The sequence below is a fragment of the Antennarius striatus genome, chromosome 15 (assembly GCF_040054535.1).
Source record: "Antennarius striatus isolate MH-2024 chromosome 15, ASM4005453v1, whole genome shotgun sequence".
Taxonomy (NCBI): domain Eukaryota; kingdom Metazoa; phylum Chordata; class Actinopteri; order Lophiiformes; family Antennariidae; genus Antennarius; species Antennarius striatus.
Window position 1 is genome coordinate 19959280 of NC_090790.1, and position 21029 is coordinate 19980308.

General features: G+C 51.6%; 2 protein-coding genes across 4 annotated transcripts in view; one reads left to right on the forward strand and one right to left on the reverse strand.

The window, feature by feature from the left end:
* LOC137608038 (probable E3 ubiquitin-protein ligase HERC1) overlaps positions 1–21029 on the reverse strand; it is a 39263-nt gene that overhangs the window by 1577 nt on the left and 16657 nt on the right. Inside the window, exons 32-76 of one of the 3 annotated variants that reach the window (XM_068334029.1) lie at positions 20845–20997; positions 20679–20776; positions 20503–20598; positions 19343–19510; positions 19028–19267; positions 18856–18939; positions 18573–18789; positions 17768–18041; positions 16826–17547; positions 16058–16268; positions 15812–15981; positions 14984–15082; positions 13916–14102; positions 13727–13854; positions 12008–12216; positions 11670–11929; positions 11541–11593; positions 11267–11464; positions 11000–11165; positions 10681–10921; positions 10464–10608; positions 10124–10392; positions 9918–10045; positions 9693–9838; positions 9416–9619; positions 9220–9347; positions 8934–9133; positions 8727–8835; positions 8524–8652; positions 7772–7870; positions 7518–7691; positions 7169–7444; positions 6498–6563; positions 6290–6415; positions 6070–6208; positions 5772–5953; positions 5536–5691; positions 5342–5464; positions 5156–5258; positions 3952–4121; positions 3566–3877; positions 3314–3483; positions 3053–3218; positions 2891–2967; positions 2564–2816 (exon numbers count right to left, since the gene is read on the reverse strand). In XM_068334029.1, coding sequence (XP_068190130.1) covers positions 2564–2816; positions 2891–2967; positions 3053–3218; positions 3314–3483; positions 3566–3877; positions 3952–4121; positions 5156–5258; positions 5342–5464; positions 5536–5691; positions 5772–5953; positions 6070–6208; positions 6290–6415; positions 6498–6563; positions 7169–7444; positions 7518–7691; positions 7772–7870; positions 8524–8652; positions 8727–8835; positions 8934–9133; positions 9220–9347; positions 9416–9619; positions 9693–9838; positions 9918–10045; positions 10124–10392; positions 10464–10608; positions 10681–10921; positions 11000–11165; positions 11267–11464; positions 11541–11593; positions 11670–11929; positions 12008–12216; positions 13727–13854; positions 13916–14102; positions 14984–15082; positions 15812–15981; positions 16058–16268; positions 16826–17547; positions 17768–18041; positions 18573–18789; positions 18856–18939; positions 19028–19267; positions 19343–19510; positions 20503–20598; positions 20679–20776; positions 20845–20997 — 8024 coding nt within the window. Of the gene's footprint in view, positions 1–2563; positions 2817–2890; positions 2968–3052; positions 3219–3313; positions 3484–3565; positions 3878–3951; positions 4122–5155; positions 5259–5341; positions 5465–5535; positions 5692–5771; positions 5954–6069; positions 6209–6289; positions 6416–6497; positions 6564–7168; positions 7445–7517; positions 7692–7771; positions 7871–8523; positions 8653–8726; positions 8836–8933; positions 9134–9219; positions 9348–9415; positions 9620–9692; positions 9839–9917; positions 10046–10123; positions 10393–10463; positions 10609–10680; positions 10922–10999; positions 11166–11266; positions 11465–11540; positions 11594–11669; positions 11930–12007; positions 12217–13726; positions 13855–13915; positions 14103–14983; positions 15083–15811; positions 15982–16057; positions 16269–16825; positions 17572–17767; positions 18042–18572; positions 18790–18855; positions 18940–19027; positions 19268–19342; positions 19511–20502; positions 20599–20678; positions 20777–20844; positions 20998–21029 lie in introns of all 3 variants that reach the window. The other 2 variants (XM_068334028.1, XM_068334026.1) reach the window with 2 other exon arrangements.
* LOC137608789 (uncharacterized) lies at positions 6–2309 on the forward strand. The gene is made up of 3 exons (XM_068335372.1): positions 6–1483; positions 1700–1927; positions 2287–2309. Exons 1-3 carry the CDS (start codon positions 532–534, stop codon positions 2307–2309), a joined length of 1203 nt encoding a protein of 400 aa, XP_068191473.1. The 5' UTR covers positions 6–531.

Consider the following 21029-nt stretch of genomic DNA (forward strand, 5'->3'; position numbering starts at 1 on the left):
TTCACCGGGAGGAAACACAAGGTCAGCATCTTCAACCACCGAGAGGCGGAGCTTCACCGTCAGACGCAGTGTTCTCGACGCACATGTTTTGACAAGGATTCACGATCGTCAAACGTCTCTGGGACGCAAGATTTAACTACACTTTTCACAATATTTCCATTTCTCCACTTAAATTTCAAACCCAGAAATGACCGCTATGTTTGGATCTCGTTTGTGGTCACGTGACTCACCGGCGTGATTCTGTGTGATTAACATCAACCAAACATCAACACCACGTCTGCTGGTTTTAACGCCGCAGCGAGAGAGGAGTTAGCTCCACCCTCCAGAGAACAAGAAGAGTCCTGTTGGGTTTGTCTGTCTGGTAAAGCGCTTTGAAACGTCTGCTGGTGGGACTAAGAGATGTACAAATAAAGGTTGATTGATGGATTGATTGATTGATTGATTGTCATCATTCCTCCGAAAAAGATTCAAAAGTAGGAGAAAAAGCAAATGACAACGAGTGTTTTCTAGAATAAAAACAATCAAAGGTTAATGAAGAAAAAGACAGATATTACTACAGGTGTTACTACAGATATTACTACAGATATTACTGCAGGTGTTACTACAGGTGTTACTACAGATATTACTACAGGTGTTACTACAGGTGTTACTACAGGTGTTACTACAGATATTACTACAGGTGTTACTACAGGTGTTACTACAGATATTACTACAGGTGTTACTACAGGTGTTACTACAGGTGTTACTACAGGTGTTACTACAGATGTTACTACAGATATTACTACAGGTGTTACTACAGATGTTACTACAGATATTACTACAGGTATTACTACAGGTATTACTACAGATACTACTACAGATGTTACTACAGATATTACTACTGGTGTTACTACAGACATTACTACAGGTATTACTACAGGTATTACTACAGATGTTACTACAGATGTTAATACAGTTGTTACTACAGATATTACTACTGGTATTACTACAGGTATTACTACTGGTATTACTACAGATATTACTACAGATATTACTACTGGTATTACTACAGGTATTACTACAGGTATTACTACAGATATTACTACAGATGTCACTACAGACGTTACTACAGATGTTACTACAGGTGTTACTACAGGTATTACTACAGATGTTACTACAGGTGTTACTACAGGTGTTACTACAGGTGTTACTACAGATATTACTACAGGTGTTACTACAGGTGTTACTACAGGTGTTACTACAGATATTACTACAGGTGTTACTACAGGTGTTACTACAGATATTACTACAGGTGTTACTACAGGTGTTACTACAGGTGTTACTACAGGTGTTACTACAGATGTTACTACAGATATTACTACAGGTGTTACTACAGATGTTACTACAGATATTACTACAGGTATTACTACAGGTATTACTACAGATACTACTACAGATGTTACTACAGATATTACTACTGGTGTTACTACAGACATTACTACAGGTATTACTACAGGTATTACTACAGATGTTACTACAGATGTTAATACAGTTGTTACTACAGATATTACTACTGGTATTACTACAGGTATTACTACTGGTATTACTACAGATATTACTACAGATATTACTACTGGTATTACTACAGGTATTACTACAGGTATTACTACAGATATTACTACAGATGTCACTACAGACGTTACTACATATGTTATTACAGATATTACTACAGGTATTACTACAGGTATTACTACAGATGTTACTACAGGTGTTACTACAGATGTTACTACAGGTGTTACTACAGATGTTACTACAGATGTTACTACAGTTGTTACTACAGATATTACTACTGGTATTACTACAGGTATTACTACTGGTATTACTACAGATGTTACTACATATGTTACTACAGATATTACTACAGATATTACTACTGGTATTACTACAGGTATTACTACAGATATTACTACAGACGTTACTACATATGTTATTACAGGTATTACTACAGGTATTACTACATATGTTACTACAGATATTACTACAGATATTACTACAGGTATTACTACAGGTATTACTACAGATATTACTACAGGTATTGCTACAGATGTTACTACAGATGTTACTACAGATGTTACTACAGATGTTACTACAGGTATTACTACAGGTATTACTACAGATGTTACTACAGATGTTACTACAGATGTTACTACAGATGTTACTACAGATATTACTACAGATACTACTACAGATATTACTACAGATATCACTACAGATATTGCTGAAATGTGTGGGTGAAGGTTCTGTCAGCTTGGTGCAGTGTCCACACATGAACATGAATATATGAATTAAAGGCAAAGAAAACTATTGAGTGAAAAGCAAAAGTTTTTAAAAATTATATCTTTTTTATTTATTTCTAAAACTTTTTTTAAATGACTACCAGGCTTTAACATTTTGATAAAGCTAATATATAATTTTATTCTATTTTTTCTTTTTACTTAAACAGTTGTTATTAATAAAATCATGATAATTAACGGTTTAATATTTATATTGTACTACTGACAAATCTCAAATCCCGACGTCTCACCACGTGGAAGTTCTCCTCGGTGATGCCGCTGTTCTCCAGGTGGAGGACGCCCTGGAGGGTCCGGTAGGTGAGGACGTCCACCTCCTCCAGGTCGGGCCCCCCCAGCGGCATGGAGCACAGCTGCCTCCAGACCCACGGCGCCAGGTGCAGGTCCAGGGGCTTCTTGGTGCGGATGGCCACCGCCATCAGGATGCCCAGGAAGCGGAACTGGACCATGTGGTCGTCGGAGGACGCCGCTGGGTTCAGCAGGAACCTGTGTGTGTGTGTGGGGGGGGGGGGGTCAGTCGGATGCTCCGTCGGACTCGCGGGGCCACGTCGGATGCTCACCTGTCGGTGTTGCTGCCCATATCGGCAAAGCTGTTGGGGGTGTTGATGAGGAGGTCCACCGCCCCCGACTGGAGCTCCTGGTGAGAACACATCGCCATGGGTGAGGGGGGGGTCCCGGTGGCCCCACCCCCCTCCCAGTCAGACACACAGGTGTCGTCCTACCTGACACATCTCGGTGATGGTGTCGTCGAACACCCCACCTGCGTCGTCGGCCCCCTCCCCCACCAGCTTCACCTTCCAGGCTCGAGACGGGAGGCGGAGCTCCAGGGGGTTCAAGCCCACCACCTGCTTCGCGATCTGCACGAAGATGGGCTTACTGGAGCGCCCCCTGCAGGACGGAGGGCGGATTCACGAGCCGGTTCGAGCAGGACGACCCCGCCATGACACACACATGATGACCCCCCCCCGCCCTGAACTCCTCACCTGGTGGAGATTCTTTTCACGGTGATCTGGGGGCCGTACGTCTTGCCCTGCGTCATGGTGCGGCCGATGGAGCGTACAAGCGGCAGTGTGTTGACCTTTGGCGACAGGAGCCCCCGGAGCTCCCCCCGGATGAGGGCGCTCGTACCTGAGCTGTAGCGTGAGGCGGACACCTGGGGGAGAGGGAGGGGCGGAGTCAACAAAACGTCTACTTATGGATTCCGTTAGCATCCGGCGGCGGCGTGGGGGGGTCACCAGGTTTTGGGGGTCCAGGTCCAGCAGCCTCCAGGACTTGTACATGAGGTCAGAGAAGTTGTAGAGGACCCTGAGGCGCATCCTGAGGACGTGGGGGCTGCAGTCCTTCAGGCTGTTGTACTGGGGGGGGACCGCCTGGGGGAGGCCCAGCTGGAAGTTTCCCGGCCCACCTGGGGAGTTCCTGGTGGGGGTGGAGGGCGTGGTCCAGGCGGCGCTGTGGCAGCGGCCGGCGGAGATCTGCCTGATGTTCTTGCCCTGCAGGCCCGTCACCAGGAGGGGCTCCTTCACCAGGTGGGCGTGTCCGAGGCCGAGCTGGGGAGGGAGCAGAGGGGCGGAGTCTTCAGAGAGGTTCAGACACGCCAACGCGGCGGCGTTCCGGATGCTACCTGCCCCTCGCTGTTGCAGCCCCAGGCGTAGACGTCCCCGCTGGAGGTCAGGGCCAGAACGTGTTCGCAGCCCACGGCGATGTCCTCGATGAACAGCCCCTCCAGGGACGGGACCACCTGGGGGGAGGATTTGTTCTTCAGCATGGAGTCCGGTAGGCCAATCAGGCGCTCTGGAGGAGGAGCAGGGAGGATATTTAAACACGGAACAAAGGATTTAGGAGAGGAACACCCGTTGACCTCGCCCGATTCCTGCTCTCTGAAGGTTAGCTACATGCTACAGCAGCGGTCCCAACCATTAGGTACCAGGTGACACAAAACATTCAAATTTTTCTTGTTTATTGATTAGTCCATTAACTAATTTTTAACTTTTAACCAATTAACCAATTTTTATTTTTTTTTAATTAACTTAACAATTTTTAATGATCAATTTTTTAAAATAATTTTTAATTAATTAAAAAATCAATTGAAATTTTAAAAATAATTAAAATTAAAAACATATCATTAAAATTTTTAATACACTTTTACTTTAATTTTTTTTTGATTAACAATATTGATTAATTTTTTTAATTAACCAATATTTAATTTTTTTTAACTAACTTCACAATTTTTAATCAACAATTTTTAAAATAATTTTTAATTAATTAAAAAATCAATTTCTAATTTAAAAAACAATTAAAATCAAAAAATATAATAAAAAATTTAAAGTTTTTACTTTAAGTTTTACTTTAATTAATTTTGGTTAACAATTTGTAATTAATTAAATTTTTTAATTAACCAATTTTTAATTCTTAACTAATCAATTTTTATTGATTAGTCAATTGATTTGTCAATTAAAATGTTTTATTTTGAAAAGTGACTTCTGACGTAATGACACAGACGAATGCGTGAGGGATTACTGTATTTCAAAATAAACCTCATCAGCGCGAGTTTTTTAAGATAATTATTTCTGATTAAAAAGGTTTTTTTTTCTAGAATAAATAATTTTATTTACAGAGATGTTGATTATTAATTTATGAAAAAAAAGCTTGTTTATTGTCTGTTGATTATTAGACTAGAGCCGTCCTGAAGTCTTTAAAGATTATTGAGCAAATAAAACTAAGCAACATGAACAACCAGTTCTGTTCATAGGTTGAGGACTACCTGTACTAATAAAGTTTTACAGACTCGTTTCCGTAGTAACAAACTGAAAACTCGTGAACCCCACCTTGTCCGAAGGTGTAAACGTGTCCGTCGCAGCTGAGCGCCGCTGAGAACTGAGTTCCACAGCAAACCTTCTTGATGCCTTTGTTACAGAGCAGCTCCACCTTCTGGAACCAGAACCAGAACCAGAACCAGAACCTCAGCCACACGTCGCTCCAGGAGTTTCTCAATCCAACCCCCCCTCTCTTACCTGGGGGTAATATTTCGCTGTAGACGAACCGGTTCCCAGTTTCCCATAATCCCCATCTCCGAAAGCCCAAACGGCCCCCCCGTCCAGGGACAGGACCAGGGTGTGGTTCAGCCCACAGGACACCTGCGGAGGACAGCAGGTGAGTCCGATCTGCTCGCCGCGTCGCCCCCTCCCCCCCGGAGGCCATGCCTCACCTGTCCCACGTGGTACCCCTCCAGCGCCGCCACCCTCTCCGGCAGCATCTTGTTGGACGTTGACCTTTGACCCAGGCGACCCGACTCCCCGCTGCCGAAGGTGAACAGCTTCCCATCGGCCGTCACCACGGCGGAGTGTCGGAAACCACACGCCATCTGGGACCGGGAGGGGGCGTGGTTTATGATCAGAACAGAAAACATGCAGGAACGTGAACGCCCCCGCCCCCCCACCTCACCTGGACCACCTCCTCCCCCTGTAAGGCCTCGATCTGCTTGGGTCTCCTCTGCCTCTCGCTGTTGCCGTGGCCCAGCTTCCCAAAGTCGCCGTCCCCCCAGCTGAACACCTCCCCGGTCTCCGTCAGCGCCATGGAGTGTCCGTCCGACCCGCAGGAGGTCACCAGGTGGGTCACCACGTACCCTGCCCCCCCCCCAGAGACCACCGGTTAGTGGAAGACACAGCAACAACAAGCAGAACACAACAAGCAGAACACGCCGGGTGGGGCCGGGGGCCACGCCCTGGAAAACGGGGTGTACCTTGAAATGCAGCCACGGGGGTGGGGACGTAGAGGTCATCCGAGTTGCCCTGCCCCAGCCTGCCGTACTGACCCTCCCCCACTGCCAGAACCGCCCCGCTGGACTGCAGCAGGAAAGAGCAGTTCTGGCCGCACACCACCTGAACGACAATGAAAAAAAAAGGCTGGGGGGGTCACACGACTGAAGGGGGAGGGGCTGCACCCTCTGAAAAAGCTGCTACCTGTTGGGTTTGGGACAGGGAGGGGGCCAGAGCGGGGACCAGCAGGTTGGTGCCGACGCCCGCCAGCTGTCCGAAGCGACCGTTCCCCCACAGGTACACCTCGCTCCTGCCCCCCTGCTGCCAGTCCTGGAAAACAGAGAAGGTGGGGGGGGGGGCAACATTAGAATATCCTGCTGAGACACGTACAGAACCGTGTGGGGGGGGGTACCTCTGGTCGGGTGGTGGCCCAGGACATCAGCTGTTCATCCATCCTGAAGCTCCACCTGCTGTTGTCCTGGAAGACGAGCGCTCCGGGTCAGTGGGTCAATGTTTAACTATTATTAGTGTTTATAATCATTACTATTAACTAGGTTCTGAACTAACTAGCTTTTTAACTAGTTTTTGAACTAAGGTTCCCAAACAATCAACTATTTTTTTTAACTAAGTTTTTTAACTAAATGAGTTTTGAACTAACTAGGTTTTAGACTAACTAACTGGGCTTTAAATAAACCAGGGTTTGCACTAACTACTTTTAAACTAACTAATTTTTGTACTAACAAGGTTTTGAACTAACTAGTTCTTGAATTAACTAACTAGGTTGTAAACTAACTAGTTTTTGAACTAACTTTGAACTAACTTGGTTTTAACTAATTTTTGTACTAACTCAACAGGTTTTTGACAAACTAGACTCTTAACTCAAACTAACCAGGTATTTTGAACTAAGTTTTGAAGGTAACTGAATTAATAATTAACATAAACATTGTATTTATATTGATCTTATTTCATTTTTTATGTTTACACCGTTTATGTTTTTACACCAAACCTGTGATTCAATTGACCCATGGGGACTAATAAAGTTTTTTGAATTGAATTGAATCCACCCCCCTGCCCCCCACTCACCAGCGCCTTGCCCACTTCACCGTCCACCTCCTGGATCTCCGAAACCACAAAGGATTCTGGGAAGGCGGTGCCCGTGGAGATGGCCTCGGCGCTGCGGATGGCGGTGGCGTACGTGTCGAGCCAGGTCCACTCCGGCGGGCAGGAGGGGGCGCCGGCGCGGTGCGGGGGGTGGGGGTAACGGCACAGGTGCTTCTCCAAGGACAGGCCGACGGTCAGGGAGGCCAGGCTCTGCAGGAAGGCGCTGTGGACCAGCTGGTCGCCGGCGGCGACGTGGTTCTGCGTGGACACGAGGAGCGGTCAGGTCCGGGTCGAGGCGGTCAGAAGCTACAGAACTGGACCCAGAACCGACCCGCTCGTAGCCGTACTGCTCCTGCAGCAGCAGCGGCAGCCGCTCCAGCAGCACCGACAGGCAGGGGGCGCCGTTCAGACCCACCACGCTCTGGCTCCGGAGGACCGACCGGCAGGACGCCAGGACGTGGTTCTGATCCATCCAGTCGGGGGTGCAGCAGATCAGCAGCAGGTCCTGAGACGGAGACACGACGCAGGCGTGAACAGAACCGAACCAGAGCGGAGCAGGAATGTTCTGTTAGTGACCTGAACGACCTTTGACCTCCCGAAGCAGGCGGCAACGCCCAGGTGGGGGATCCAGGTGGCGTCGACGACGGAACCCAAACCCGTAACCGTCTGTGTGACCGACCCGTCCTGCAGGATGACGATGAAGTCAGCCTTCTGATTGGTTCGTCCTGGAATGACTCAAGGTGTGGAACCTCAAGTACCCTCAAGAACCTCATCTAGGAACCTCATCTACCCTTAAGAACCTCATCTAAGAACCTCATGTACCTTTGAGAACCTCATCTACTTTTAGGAACCTCATCTATCCTTAAGAAACTCATCTAAGAACCTCTTGTATCCTCAAGAACCTCATCTAGGAACCTCATCTACCTTTGAGAACTCATCTACCCTCAAGAACCTCATCTATGAACCTCATGTACCTTTAAGACCTCATCTACTTTTAGGAACCTCATCTAAGAACCTCATCTACCCTTGAGAACCTCATCTAGGACACTCATCTACCTTTGAGAACCTCATCTACCCTCAAGAACCTCATCTAAGAACCTCATGTACCTTTGAGAACCTCATCTACTTTTAGGAACCTCATCTATCCTTAAGAAACTCATCTAAGAACCTCTTGTATCCTCAAGAACCTCATCTAGGACACTCATCTACCTTTGAGAACCTCATCTACCCTCAAGAACCTCATCTAAGAACCTCGTGTACCTTCAAGAACATCATCTAGGAACCTCATCTACCTTAAAGAACCTCATGGCCCTTTCTCGCCCGGGGCGGCCCCTCACCTGTAGGGACCAGATGTTGAGCAGCCCCCCGATCCCTCCAGAGAGCAGAACCAGCCCACTGGGGCAGAAGGAGAGGAACTTGACGGCGGTGATGTGTCCGTGGAGAACGAACACACACTCTGGAGCCTCCTGGAGGGTCGAGGAGAACAAGATCACTGATTGGACCGTCTGACAGCCTCAGAGCAGGGGGGGCTCAAACCCACCTGGACCTCAGCGCTTTTATTCTGGGGGCTGTTCTTCATGTGGGGCAAAGAGACAACACTGCCCCCTTGTGGAAGAGTCCAGACGTGCACCGAGCCGTTCTGACACCCCCTGGGGAACAAAGAGAGTGACTTCAGGTTCCTCCTCCTCCTTTGGTGGTAGGACTACTCGTTGGTTCATGGGGGGTTTGGGGTGGGGGGGTTACTCACACAGCCATCATGAGCCTGGGGTGCGGGGCCCTGCCAGGGAGGGGGCACCATTCGGCGGTGTGAAGGGTGCTGCTGTGACCGAGAGAATGGAGGGTCACCCAGGTGCCCCCGCAGCGTCCCAGGACCTTCACGACCTCTGACCTCCCCAAGCAGAGCAGCAGGTGTCCCGTGGGGTCCCACCTCAGAGAACTGACTCTGTCCTGCAGGGGCAAACAATTTGCTGGTTCCTCTGGGTTTTTTTGGGGGGGGGAGTTGTCGACTGTGGTTCTGGGGGGGGGCGACCAACCTGGAAGGCGGGCAGCAGCACCGGCTCCTCGTTCTCGTAGGTCTCGGTGGAGGCCAGCAGGATCTTCCCGCTGGGGTACCCCGCCGCGAAGGGCTTGTCCTCGCTGTACCAGGCGACGCACTGGGGGGCTGGAGGAGACGGGGGGGGCGTTAACAGGAGCTCAGCTCCACACACATCCCCTCTAAACGCCGCTCACCCTCCTTCCTGTAGCAGTGCGTGAGCTCGAAGCTCCTCACGCGCAGGTCGACCTCCTGCAGGGCGACCTCCAGCCAGCAGAGGGAGCCGTCCAGCCGCCCCACCAGGAGGCTCTCAGCGGGGGTGTCCCTGCGCAGGCTGAGCGCCTGAGCCCAGCAGAGGGCGCTCACACGCGACGTCTGCGCCTCTACGTGGCAGTGGGAACCTGCAGAGAGGCGTGGTCAGAACCAGAAGGCCCCGCCCCCACTAGAGGAGGAAAGGGCGACGCCCATCCGCACCTCTGACGCTCATGATGTTGATGTGTTTGTTCTCCGGCGCGGCCAGGAAGTTCCCCCCGCTGCTCCAGCACACAGGAGACGTGTGATGACACCTCCCGCTTCGATCGCCGCCGAATCCGGGTCCGGATCCGGATCGGTCCACCTTGCTGAGAGGGGGGGGGGAGTGGACGTTTTTACGTGATGGCGTGGGAACGGCGGGAGCGAAAACGACGGAGCGGCGCTCACCTGGTGATGCAGGAGAAGGTGGTGTGGAGCTCCACGGCGCTCCGGCCGACGCTCCACAGCTGCACCACCTTGTCCTGGGAGCAGGTGGCCAGAAGGTTCTGATCGGCGCTCCAGGAACAGCTGGTCACCTGGAGGCGGAGCCACAACTTCAGGTGAACGCCCCCTCCTCACCTGAGGAGCTGCTCAAAACAGGAAGCGCCGCTCACCTTGTTGTAATGTCCTTCCAGCCTCTTCAGGGGGCATTTGCGCAGGTCTCCAGCCAGGTCGCTGTAGGTCTGGGGCCGACTGGGGGCGGGGCTGGGGGCGGGGTCGCGCCCCGTGGCGGCCAGCGCCCGCACCAGCTGCCGGGTCGCCCACTGGCGGTGCTCGCCAGCCAGTCGAGCCGAAAGGACGCACGCCGCTAAAGCGTTAGCCAGCTCCAGGGGCCCCGCCCGGGCGCTCAGCGATGAAGACGATTGCCCCTGGGTCCCTGAATCTGGGGCAAAAGGGACACGTGAGGGTGGGGGGGGCGGGGCGTGAACGAACGCCGCGATGACGCGTCCTCACCGTTGGCCTCGTGCTCGCCGCGCCCCTGGCACCACTGGACCTTCTCCGTCAGCAGGGAAACCAGACTCTGGGTGACCAGGAAGGTGGGCGGGGCCTGGTCACTGAGGTCCCCGACGTTCTCCCCCGTCGCCGCCGCCATCAGGTCCTACGGACGTGACATCATCGTTTGTACCGGTAGGAAATGGAAGATGCAACCTCTGACCTCCTGACGGCTGACCTGAGTGCAGATCTCCACTAGCTGGCGATGGGCGGCGCCGCTGTGCGACACCACGCCCCCGATGGCCGCGGACAGGAAGCTGATGCAGGCGGCGCTGTCGCGCTCCGGCGCCGCCCCTGCCCGTCTGTCCACGCAGGCATGAGACCGGCCCCCCGCCGCCAGGGTCATCAAACGGACCAGGATGCGGATGTCGGCCAGACCCAGAGAGTCCAGCGCGCCGGCAGGGCCGGACAGCGAGACGCTGGAGGGGGACGAGGGCGGAGCTTCAAACGGCGGCGAAGGAGACATGAGGTCAGGCAGAGGCGGAGCAAAAACGTACCTGGAGGCGGTCTGGGACAGCGCCCGCATCACGATGCTGTAGGCCAGCAGCGTCTGGGCGGTGGACGACACCCGCCTCAGCGCCTTCAGGCGGTCGGGGGGGTCCCTCAGGGCGGCGGCCTGCTGCCCCAGGCTCAGCGAGGGCTTCAGCTCCACCAGGGCGTTTCCTGCATGTCCAGCAGACAAAGAGTTAATGTGAGTGCGACGACTCACTCATTGGCCAGCTACGACCAATGAGTGACGAGTCAGGTGGCGTGGACCCGCCTACCTGCGGTGGCCGCCGCCCTGCCGGCCCCGCCCGAGCTGCATGCCAGCGCTCCGAGGGGGTCGGGCTCGGCGAAGGGGATCGGGTCCGGCACGGGCTTCTTCTCGGTCAGCCCCAGGGGCCTCAGCAGGAGCCCGAAGTCCTCCAGGCCCGTCAGCTTGTGGGCGTCGCCCTCGCTCCGGCAGCCGGCGTCCCAGTCGTCTGAGGAGGAAGAGGAGGAAGAGCGTTCACCGGGACGCTCCCGCGACCTCAAAGACGACATCATTGGGGGTCCTACCGTCGGACACGCCGTCCAGCTGGCCAATCAGATCGGACGTCAGCCGTTTGATCCTGCAACACAACAAGGACGAATCAGGAAACAGGAAATACAAGGGGAGGAGCTACGCGTCACTTCCTGCCGCCGCACCTCTCTCGTTTGGAGCCGGGTTCGCTCAGGTGCGCCGACAGGTACTTCTCCCTGCAGGAGCCGCACAGCAGGTAGAAGGGGAAGTTGGAGCCGCACTCGCCCTTGAACCAGACGTCCACGTAGGCGCCGGTGCTGTCGTAGCCTTTCCTCGCGGCGCTCTGGCCGCAGCCCGGGTGGCGCCGCTTGATGTGGTTGTTGAACTGCAGGGTGAAGGTGTCGCACAGCTCGCACCGCACCATCTGACTGTGCTCCTCCCCGGCCTGAAAAGACGCGCCGCAACACGGGACAGGTTGGATGGCGTTCCACCTGGGGGGCGGGGCTGTTTATTCGATGGTCACCTCCACGATCTGGAGCGCGTCTCTCTCCAGGCTGAAGAACGACGGCGCCAGGAGGTCCTCGAACGCCTCCTCCTGGTACGGGTCGTCCATGTAGCCCAGCTCCGACTCCTCCTCGGCGGAGTAGGGGTGGAACTCCACCGGCTCCGGCCAATCGCCGACCAGCGTGGGCTGCTGGTAGAGCGGCGGGAGGGGGTTGGGCGACGGCAAGTCTGGAAAGAACGAGGTACCCAGTGTTCTGGTTTTGCGTGCGTCCTTGTGTTTTTGACAGGGACGCCCCATCGTCAGACAGCGCGCTCTACGTGCATTCCTATTCAATAAAAACAGTCGCAATTTTTCCGTTTCTCCACTTGAATGTCGAACCCAGAGATCGCCGTTATGTCATTGATCACGTGACTCACCGGCGTGATTCTGTGTGATTAACATCAACCAAACATCAACACCACGTCTGCTGGTTTTAACGCCGCAGCGAGAGAGGAGTTAGCTCCACCCTCCAGAGAACAAGAAGAGTCCTGTTGGGTTTGTCTGTCTGGTAAAGCGCTTTGAAACGTCTGCTGGTGGGATTAAGAGATGTACAAATAAAGGTTGATTGATTGATTGATTGATTGATTGATGGATTGATTGATTATCACCACGCCTCCAAAAAAGATGCAAAAGTTGTAGAAAAAACAAGTGACAACGAGTGTTTTCTACAATAAAAAACAATCAAAAGTTAATGCAGATATTAAGATAAGTAAGATGATACTACAGATATTACTACAAGTATTACTACAGGTATTACTACAGGTATTACTACAGGTATTACTACAGGTATTACTACAGGTATCACTACAGATATTACTGAAATGTGTGTGTGGCAAAGAAAAAGGCAAAGAAAACTATTGAGTGAAAAGTGAAAATGAAAAACAAACCTATTACATCCTTATTTATTGTTAAAACTGTTTTTTTTTAAATGACTAAACATATAATTTTACTCTTTTTTTTGTTTTCACTTCTTCTTCTTCTTCTTTTCCTTTCGGCTTTTCCCTTCAGGGGTCGCCACAGCGAATCAATTGCCTCCATCTAGCCCTGTCCTTTGAATCCTCTTCTCTCACACCAACTACCTTCATGTCTTCCCTCATTACATCCATAAACCTCCTCTTTGGTCTTCCTCTAGGCCTCCTGCCTGGCAGTTCAGAACTCAGCATCCTTCTACCAATATATTCACTATCTCTCCTCTGGACATGTCCAAACCATCTCAGTCTGGCCTCTCTGACTTTATCTCCAAAACCTCTAACATGTGCTGTCCCTCTGATGTACTCATTCCTGATCCTATCCATCCTGGTCACTCCCAGAGAGAACCTCAGCATCTTCATCTCTGCTACCTCCAGCTCTGTCTCCTGTCTTTTCCTCAGTGACACTGTCTCTAGACCAAACAACATCGCTGGTCTCACCACAGTTTTTTACACCTTTCCTTTCATTTTAGCTTTTCACTTAAACAGTTGTTGATAAAAACATTAAAGTGAAGTTTCTTTGGTTTTATTTGTACTCCAGGTAAAACTCTTTTCTGTACGTTTCTTCTGTATGTTCTGTTATTACGTTGGGGATACATAAACGTCATGTTGGGACGCACAAATATTTGTTGACGCGCATCCAGGGGGGGCACTACTTTCTGGAGGTAAAATTAACACTGGGTACCTTTCATGGGTGTGTCATTCAGGTGTGGGGGGGGGCGGTGCTGACCTGCTCTCCTAAAGGACGTCCTCTGAGTCGGGCCGGAGCGACGCCGACGCGCCGGAGGGGGGCGGTTCCTGGTGAGGTGGACGTCCAGGAAGTTCTCCCGCTCCATCCAATCCAGGCCCGGCAGCAGACTGAGCAGAAGAACGTTAGATCAGGGAGGGGGGGGCAACGTTTACACAACACCTTTCTGACCTTTCACTGGGTTGGCTGACGGGGCGTTCAGGGCACTGCACCGTCTCCGGCCCGTCCGGCGACGGCGTTTCGGGCGCGCCCTCCAGTCTGGGGGTGTCGGGCGCGTGCTGGTCCTCCGTGAGGGGGTGCTCCAGCATCCAGCTGGCCAGCACCTCGATGGTTTGAGAGTCCAGGTCACCTGCGACATCTAGGAGGAACCACAGGGTCAGAGGTCAGGTGAAAAGGTCACCAGGTGACGCCAGGGGGTCAGGGTGGGACATGCTTTGGGGGGGGGTTTCACAGGACACCGTGCAGCATGCAGATGCTCCAAACGCCACAATGTTTTGAGACGAAAGAAACCAAGAGCAGCAGCAAGTTTTTGAAAAAACGGCGACGAAAGGCGTGAACGATGAGCTAGAGAACACCTGATTGGATAATCCCACTAATAATCTGCATGAAATTCAAATGTTTACAGAAATTTGATAGAATTTTTTCAAAGATTTTGTCTTTTTTTCTAATTAGTGCCTCAAATTAGTTTAGATTCTAGTCCATATGTGTCAAACTCAAGGCCCGGGGGCCTAAGGTGGCCCGCTAGGGCAATAAAGGTCAGAGTGTCTAAAAATAAATAGGTCTAAAGCGTGCTTTGAACAAAACTACATTTCCCACAATGCAGTAATTAAACACATCTTAACTCTGACTAAACGTAGTGAACAAAGTTAACGTCCTAACTTGTGTCTGATGTTATTTTTCTTTATTGATTGATAGTTTGATCCTTGATTGATGGAGTTCTGTGGGTTTAATAACCTGACAGATTAAAAGGATTTATGTTAGAACAGAGAAACAAACAAACATGTTTTTTCTGTCTAACTGTAATGTTTGGAACTAGAGTTACATCATTTGAGCAGCAGGTCATTTTAAATATCCTGCAGTTTTTGCTGAACTAAAAGACGAGCATCATGCAGCTGCGATGACACCATGCTAACGTTAAGCCATCAAACGCGACGTGTTTGTGAACCCGTCTTTATTCCGGGGGGGGGGGGGTGATGAAGGACAGACGTTTGAGGACGAGACACACAGAATCCAACGCACCCCACAGGGCAGTACCTGCTGCCTCCATGGCCCAGTAGATGTGCCTCATAGAGAATCCCATTTCTAGCAGGCGACTGGTGACGAACATTTGTGTCCGTTCTGGTGGGTGAAGAGGAAAAGAAAAGTACAAGAAAAGTAAAGACAGAACACAAAAACGAGCCCACAGGTGAAACTCAAGTATTTTCCGCACTACAAGGCGCAATTAAAAGCCTTTCATCTTCTCAAAAACCAACGGTGCGCCTTGTAGACCTGTCAAACTGGACAGACGCCTGAATTCGTCTGAGCGTCACTCCTCAGACGTCACTTTTCAAAATAAAACGTCTTTCAGACTCTGAAATAAATCAAACAAGAGGTCATGTAAATTATTTTTTCTTTCTGTGCGGCCCGGTACCAAATGACCCCCAGACCGGTACCAAATGACCCCCGAACGGTACCAAATGACCCCTGGACCGGTACCAAATGACCCCTGGACCGGTAGCAAATGACCCCCGGACCGGTACCAAATGACCCCCTGGACCTGTACCAAATGACCCCCGGACCGGTACCAAATGACCCCCGGACCGGTACCAAATGACCCCTGGACCGGTACCAAACCATGCATGTCCTTCAGCCTGTGATCTAATGGTGGTGTGTGTGTGTGTGGGGGGGGGGGCACGTGCTGTTTGTGAAGGATCATGCTGGAGACGAGGAATCCTCCACCCACTGACGGGGGGGGGGGTTCAACTGTCAGTACTTTAAAGGCAGGTTTGATGACGAATGTGAAATCTGAGCTGTAAGAAAAGCTTTGTGTGTCGGGGGGGTGTTCCTCTGCAGGTCCCGCCCCCTTACCCAGGCTGCTCCGGGCCTGCGTGCTGCAGGGACCCGGCTCCATGAAGCTGGTCTGCTGCTCTGTGAAGGCGTCGCAGGAAGCCGAGCTGGCCAGGCTGAAGCACGGGTGCAGCACTGGGGGGGCGCTGACCAGACCGGTGAGGGTGGGGAACCGAGTCAGGACCATGTGCCTGGAGAAAGGGGGGAGGGGGTGTAAACGCAGGATGAGCATCAGCAGGAAACCGATGGGCGGGGCTTGTCACTCACTGGAGGAGGCTGATGGGAAAGAACGGGTTGAAGCTGTCCAGGCCGTCCGCCTGCAGGCCGGCCGGTGCGGAGGACGCCAGGTCGGGGTTGGAGGACGAGGCGGAGGCCCGGTTGGATTGGCCGAAGACGGCGGTGCCGTCCGACCCGGCGCTGTAGAGCGACGCGGAGCTGGAGGACTTGGAGAGGGGCTGAAACGGGTGGGGGGCCGGTTCTGGAGAGACAAACGTTCTGATTAGAACTTTACCAAAGAACGTTTGATCACGTAGAAACAAAAAAACACTTTACAGAGTTTTAAAAATGTCTCCACACGTTATTTAAACGGGACCGAATCATCTGACTGGACTAGAGGCAGCTAAACCTCAGCTAACGTCGCTAACGGGGGACGTGACCTTAAGTTGAATTAACTGCAGATCAATAAAGTATCTATCTATCTATAACCGATCCCAGTTGTGTTCTGAACTTTATTAATGAAAGTATTTTAATTATATTTGTTAACATGAATCTATTTGAAGCTGACAATCAATAAAATTTTAATTTTTGACACGGCAGAGTCTCGTCTTCAGCTGCTTCTTCCTCATCGTGGGTCACGGGGGTTGCTACGGGCTAATAATATGATATTATACGTTTTATTCTGATTTATTGTACATGATGCTAATATTTGTGACGTAAAGTGAAAACCGCCGTCTAATCCGGAGCGACGTGACTCTGAACGGTTCCCCTGAACGCAGCTCTAACCGGACTCTCTCACGGTGAAACCGGTCCCGGTACCTTTGTGGTCCCGGTCCTCCTGCAGGCGGCTCAGGGCTCCCCTGTAGATCATGATCTGGGCTCGCTCCAGGTCGGCCACAGAGACGCTCTGCTTGATGGGACAGGGCCTGACCGCCCACTTCACCATGCTCTGCACCACGTACTGCATCACCGACCTCAGCTCCGCCCTCTCGTCCCACCGCCCGCCGCCGGTCCTGGCCCGATCCGGGTCCAGGTTGGAAACGGGACTCGCCGGGGAGCCGGGAAGTTCCTGCTGAGGCGCTCGGAGCAGATCAGACAGCTTCTCACAGCCGAACATGACGGTCAGCGTCTTCAGAGCGCCGATCAGGAGGTAGGAGACCCGGACCGCTCTCAGCTCCGGGGCGAAGCCGTCGGCTCTGGGGGGCTGCGTTTGAGCGGCGGGGGGCAGACTGATGGACTCCCGGGGGTCTGGGATTCCTGATAGGAAAACGTCCGGCTCCTTTGGCTCCTTGAAGTCCTTCCTCTCATCCTCCGTCAGCCACCTGACATCAGCGTCTTCATCCTGCTCCTCGCCCTCAGCCGCCGTCTCCTCAGAGTATTTCACCTTGGGGGCCGGAGGGACCCCCACCAGCCATCCCTGCTCCTCCAGCAGCCCCATCAGATAAATGAGGTCTAACAACACGGTGGGTTTGAGGCCGCCCAGCGAGGCCACGTCACAGCAGGACCAATCACAGGGCTCCAGGGAGATGATGGGCGTGTCGCTGGGTGACCAAGAAGTCATGGAGCTTAGTTATCGGACAGGACAGGAAGACGCCACAGATACACGATGGAGTGACACCCCCACGGGGATTAACGGGATTAAGGGTGAAGAGGAGGAAGCAAGAAGAAAGTAAATCAGTGTGGAAGGGGGGGGGTGTAAAAGATGAAACAAAACCACTCGTCTGATGAAACTTCACCGCAATCATCCTCTCACTCTGATACCTGACAGAAAGCTCCGCCTCCTCCCACTGCAGCTTGGCCAATGAGCTGCCCTCTTTCAGGACCCCCAGCAGGACGGCCCTGCGCCCGCTGGGCCGGTGCCGGCACAGCCCTCCGGCCCGCAGGCCGCTGTCCACCCCCCCGATCAGAGCCAGGACGGGCCACACCTCGCTGCAGAGAGCCGCCAGCTTCTGGTCCGACAGGAGGCGGCGCCGCGGCGACCGTCCCCCCGCTTCGTCGCCAGAAACCTCCCCATCATCCTCCTCTCCCTCACAATCTGCGGGGCAAAAAAGCGACCATTTTATTGTTTTTATGAGTTTCTCTCCCAATAAATCAGTCAGTCTATCTATCTATAATCTATCTATAATCTATCTATCTATCTATAATCTATCTATAATCTATCTATCTATCTATAATCTATCTATCTATAATCTATCTATCTATCTATAATCTATCTATAATCTATCTATCTATCTATAATCTATCTATCTATCTATCTATCTATAATCTATCTATCTATCTATCTATCTATCTATAACCTGGAAATATTCCATATTTTGTGTTTTTCACGTTATAAGAAAAACAGGGTTCTAATGGCAAATTCCATATAAACATATATAATAACAAATCAATAATAACCTTTACATCTATGGATAGGTCTGAGGTAATAAATAATAAATATCTGAAGCATTGAAAGACAAAAATAATTCTGTATTACATTTTTTTTACACTTTTATGAGACGGCCCTTTTGTGACCCCATTAGGTAATGTGTGTAGACATGTTAACCTTCGACCTCCTGACCCGTACCAAAGTCGTCCCCCTCCCTCAGCAGGGGGCCGAGCAGCTCCAGGTGGGCGTGGATGTGCTGGTTGATGTGCGGCGCCCACGTCTGCTCGCTCTGGTGGAGCCGCCGGAGGAGCTTCGCCGTGGCCTCCAGGAGCACCGAGGTGCGGGGGGCGCAGAGGGGCTCCCCGGGGAGCAGGTGACTGGGCACGCCTCGCATCTGGAGCTGGTGTAGAGACACCTGACGGAAGGGCAGAGGTCAGGACGCGAACCGACACCCACCCCCGCCCGTCTGTTGGTCAGATACCTTCTCTCCGGGGTTGCTGCTGTAGAACAACACACACGGGTACAACTCCGACGCCGACACGCCTTCGAACGCCAGCTTCGGCTCCTAGCGGGGAGAAAACAAACGGGAAAAAATGACCAGGAAGCTAAAAACTCCCCCAGGAAAACGATGACAGACGGACGGGTTCTCCGACCTTGTCGTTCTTGGCGAACGATATGGTGTGAGCCTCCATGTCCAGGACGCAGGTGATGGTGTCGCCCTGCGTGAAGGGGGGCAGCGTGCGCACCAGCTCCCCCCCGTGGTACAGGTTGCCGCTGTAGGCGCGGTACAGCCACATGTCGGTGGTGGTGTGGTGGTTGTGGTCCTTGACCGGCCAGCGGGACACGCCCACGCAGGTGCCCTCGTTGCCCCGGTTCTCCTTGGTGATGTAGAACTGGGGGGCAGACTTGGGTTTGAGTCTTCAGACAGGGTAGAAACGGGAGACGTGGACGCCGAAGCGTGCGCTCACCTTCCAGGTGAAGCAGCCGGACGTGATGGCGGCGGTCGCCAGGCCGTAGCCTTTGCCTCCGGAGCCGTGGGACAGAAGGTTCCCGCTCTCCAGGGAGCAGCAGGTCGTCTTACGAGGATCGAAGGAGAAGTCTCCGATGGGGATACATTCATCGTGGCTGGTGGGGGTCTGCACACACCCGTTTACCAAAGGTCGGTTAAAACGGTCCGACACCCCCGACACCCCCGACAACGGAGAACAGGTCCGTCTGTTCATCACACAGCCCTGCTGTTCTCAGATCCATCCACATTTGTCTTATTCCTTCACTGTAGATGAGGTTCTTGGATGAGGTTCTCAAACGTAGATGAGAACCTCATGTACCTTTTAAGGTTCTCAAAGGTACATGAGGTTCTCATTCTCAAAGGTAGATGAGGTTCTTAAAGGTAGATGAGGTTCTCAAACGTAGATGAGGTTCTCATTCTCAAGGGTAAATGAGGTTCTCAAAGGTACATGAGGTTCTCATTCTCAAAGGTAGATGAGGTTCTTAAAGGTAGATGAGGTTCTCATTCTCAAAGGTAGATGAGGTTCTTAAAGGTAGATGAGGCTCTCAAACGTAGATGAGGTTCTCATTCTCAAGGGTAAATGAGGTTCTTAAAGGTAGATGAGGTTCTTAAAGGTAGATGAGGTTCTTAAAGGTAGATGAGGTTCTCAAAGGTAGATGAGGTTCTCAAAGGTAGATGAGGTTCTCAAGGGTTGATGAGGTTCCCAAAGGTAGATGAGGTTCTCATTCTCAAAGGTAGACGAGGTTCTCAAATGTAGATGAGGTTCTCAGAGGTACAGTAATCCCTCGTTCTTCGTGGTTAATGAGTTCCAGGACCACAAGTGAAAAACAAAATTCCACGGTAGAACAACAAACTATTTATCTCATTATTTATGGTATTTTAAACATTTCTGACCCCCCCATACTGATATTAAACCCCCTTCTATCTGTATCACCTTTAAAACACTCTGATAGACTGTTTAAAACACTTTTTTTGTGTCTCACAGAAGTGCGCTGCGTTCCGTGAGTCCTCGACGTAGTGAAGTCGTGTATCTTGAAGCGTGTATCAACAAGGGATTACTGTAATATTTCTACTGATGCGATGACAGAACATGTGGCGTCAGTGGGAGGCGGTTCTCACCCTGCGGTGCTTCTCGGGCGTGTCCTCGTGACTCCTCTCCACCAGCGGATCCTTCCACATGTAAACATTCAGGAGCTGAAACAGCTGCTTCACAATCTACGAGAAACACAGACAGGGGAACCTCAGAACCGAGTCCGCGCATCATCATCAAGGCGGTCTGCAGGTGCAGCCCCCACCTGTTGGGTCTGCAGAGGCTCGGGACACACAGGTAGGAGTCGTTCCAAAACGTGGAACGCCAGAAGCTTCGTGCGAAGGTTGTGTGAGCAGGAGGTTCCTGGAGGAAAGGAAAGGGAGTTAAAACAAACCCAACGCCACAAAACTGGAGTCCGTGTGGGATCCCACCTGAAGAGCACTTGTGTGAAATAATGGCCATGAGGGGTTCCACCCATTTGACGAAAGTGGGAAGTTTTGTCATCACTCGTAACGACAGCACGCGCCTGAGGAACACCAGGAAGTCTCCCAGCTGGGACTCCACCACCCTGCTGCTCTCAGCTCCTGAAGGAACAGGAAGGAAGCCCCACGTCAGA

Bases quoted from the DNA above. Each gene is read 5' to 3' on its own strand.
- LOC137608789 (XM_068335372.1), top strand. From the start codon at position 532: ATGAAGAAAAAGACAGATATTACTACAGGTGTTACTACAGATATTACT. The intron at 1,484-1,699 runs GTATTACTACAG...ATGTTATTACAG, and splicing joins TACTACAGACATTACTACAG to ATATTACTACAGGTATTACT. The intron at 1,928-2,286 runs GTATTACTACAG...AGGTTCTGTCAG, and splicing joins TACTACTGGTATTACTACAG to CTTGGTGCAGTGTCCACACA.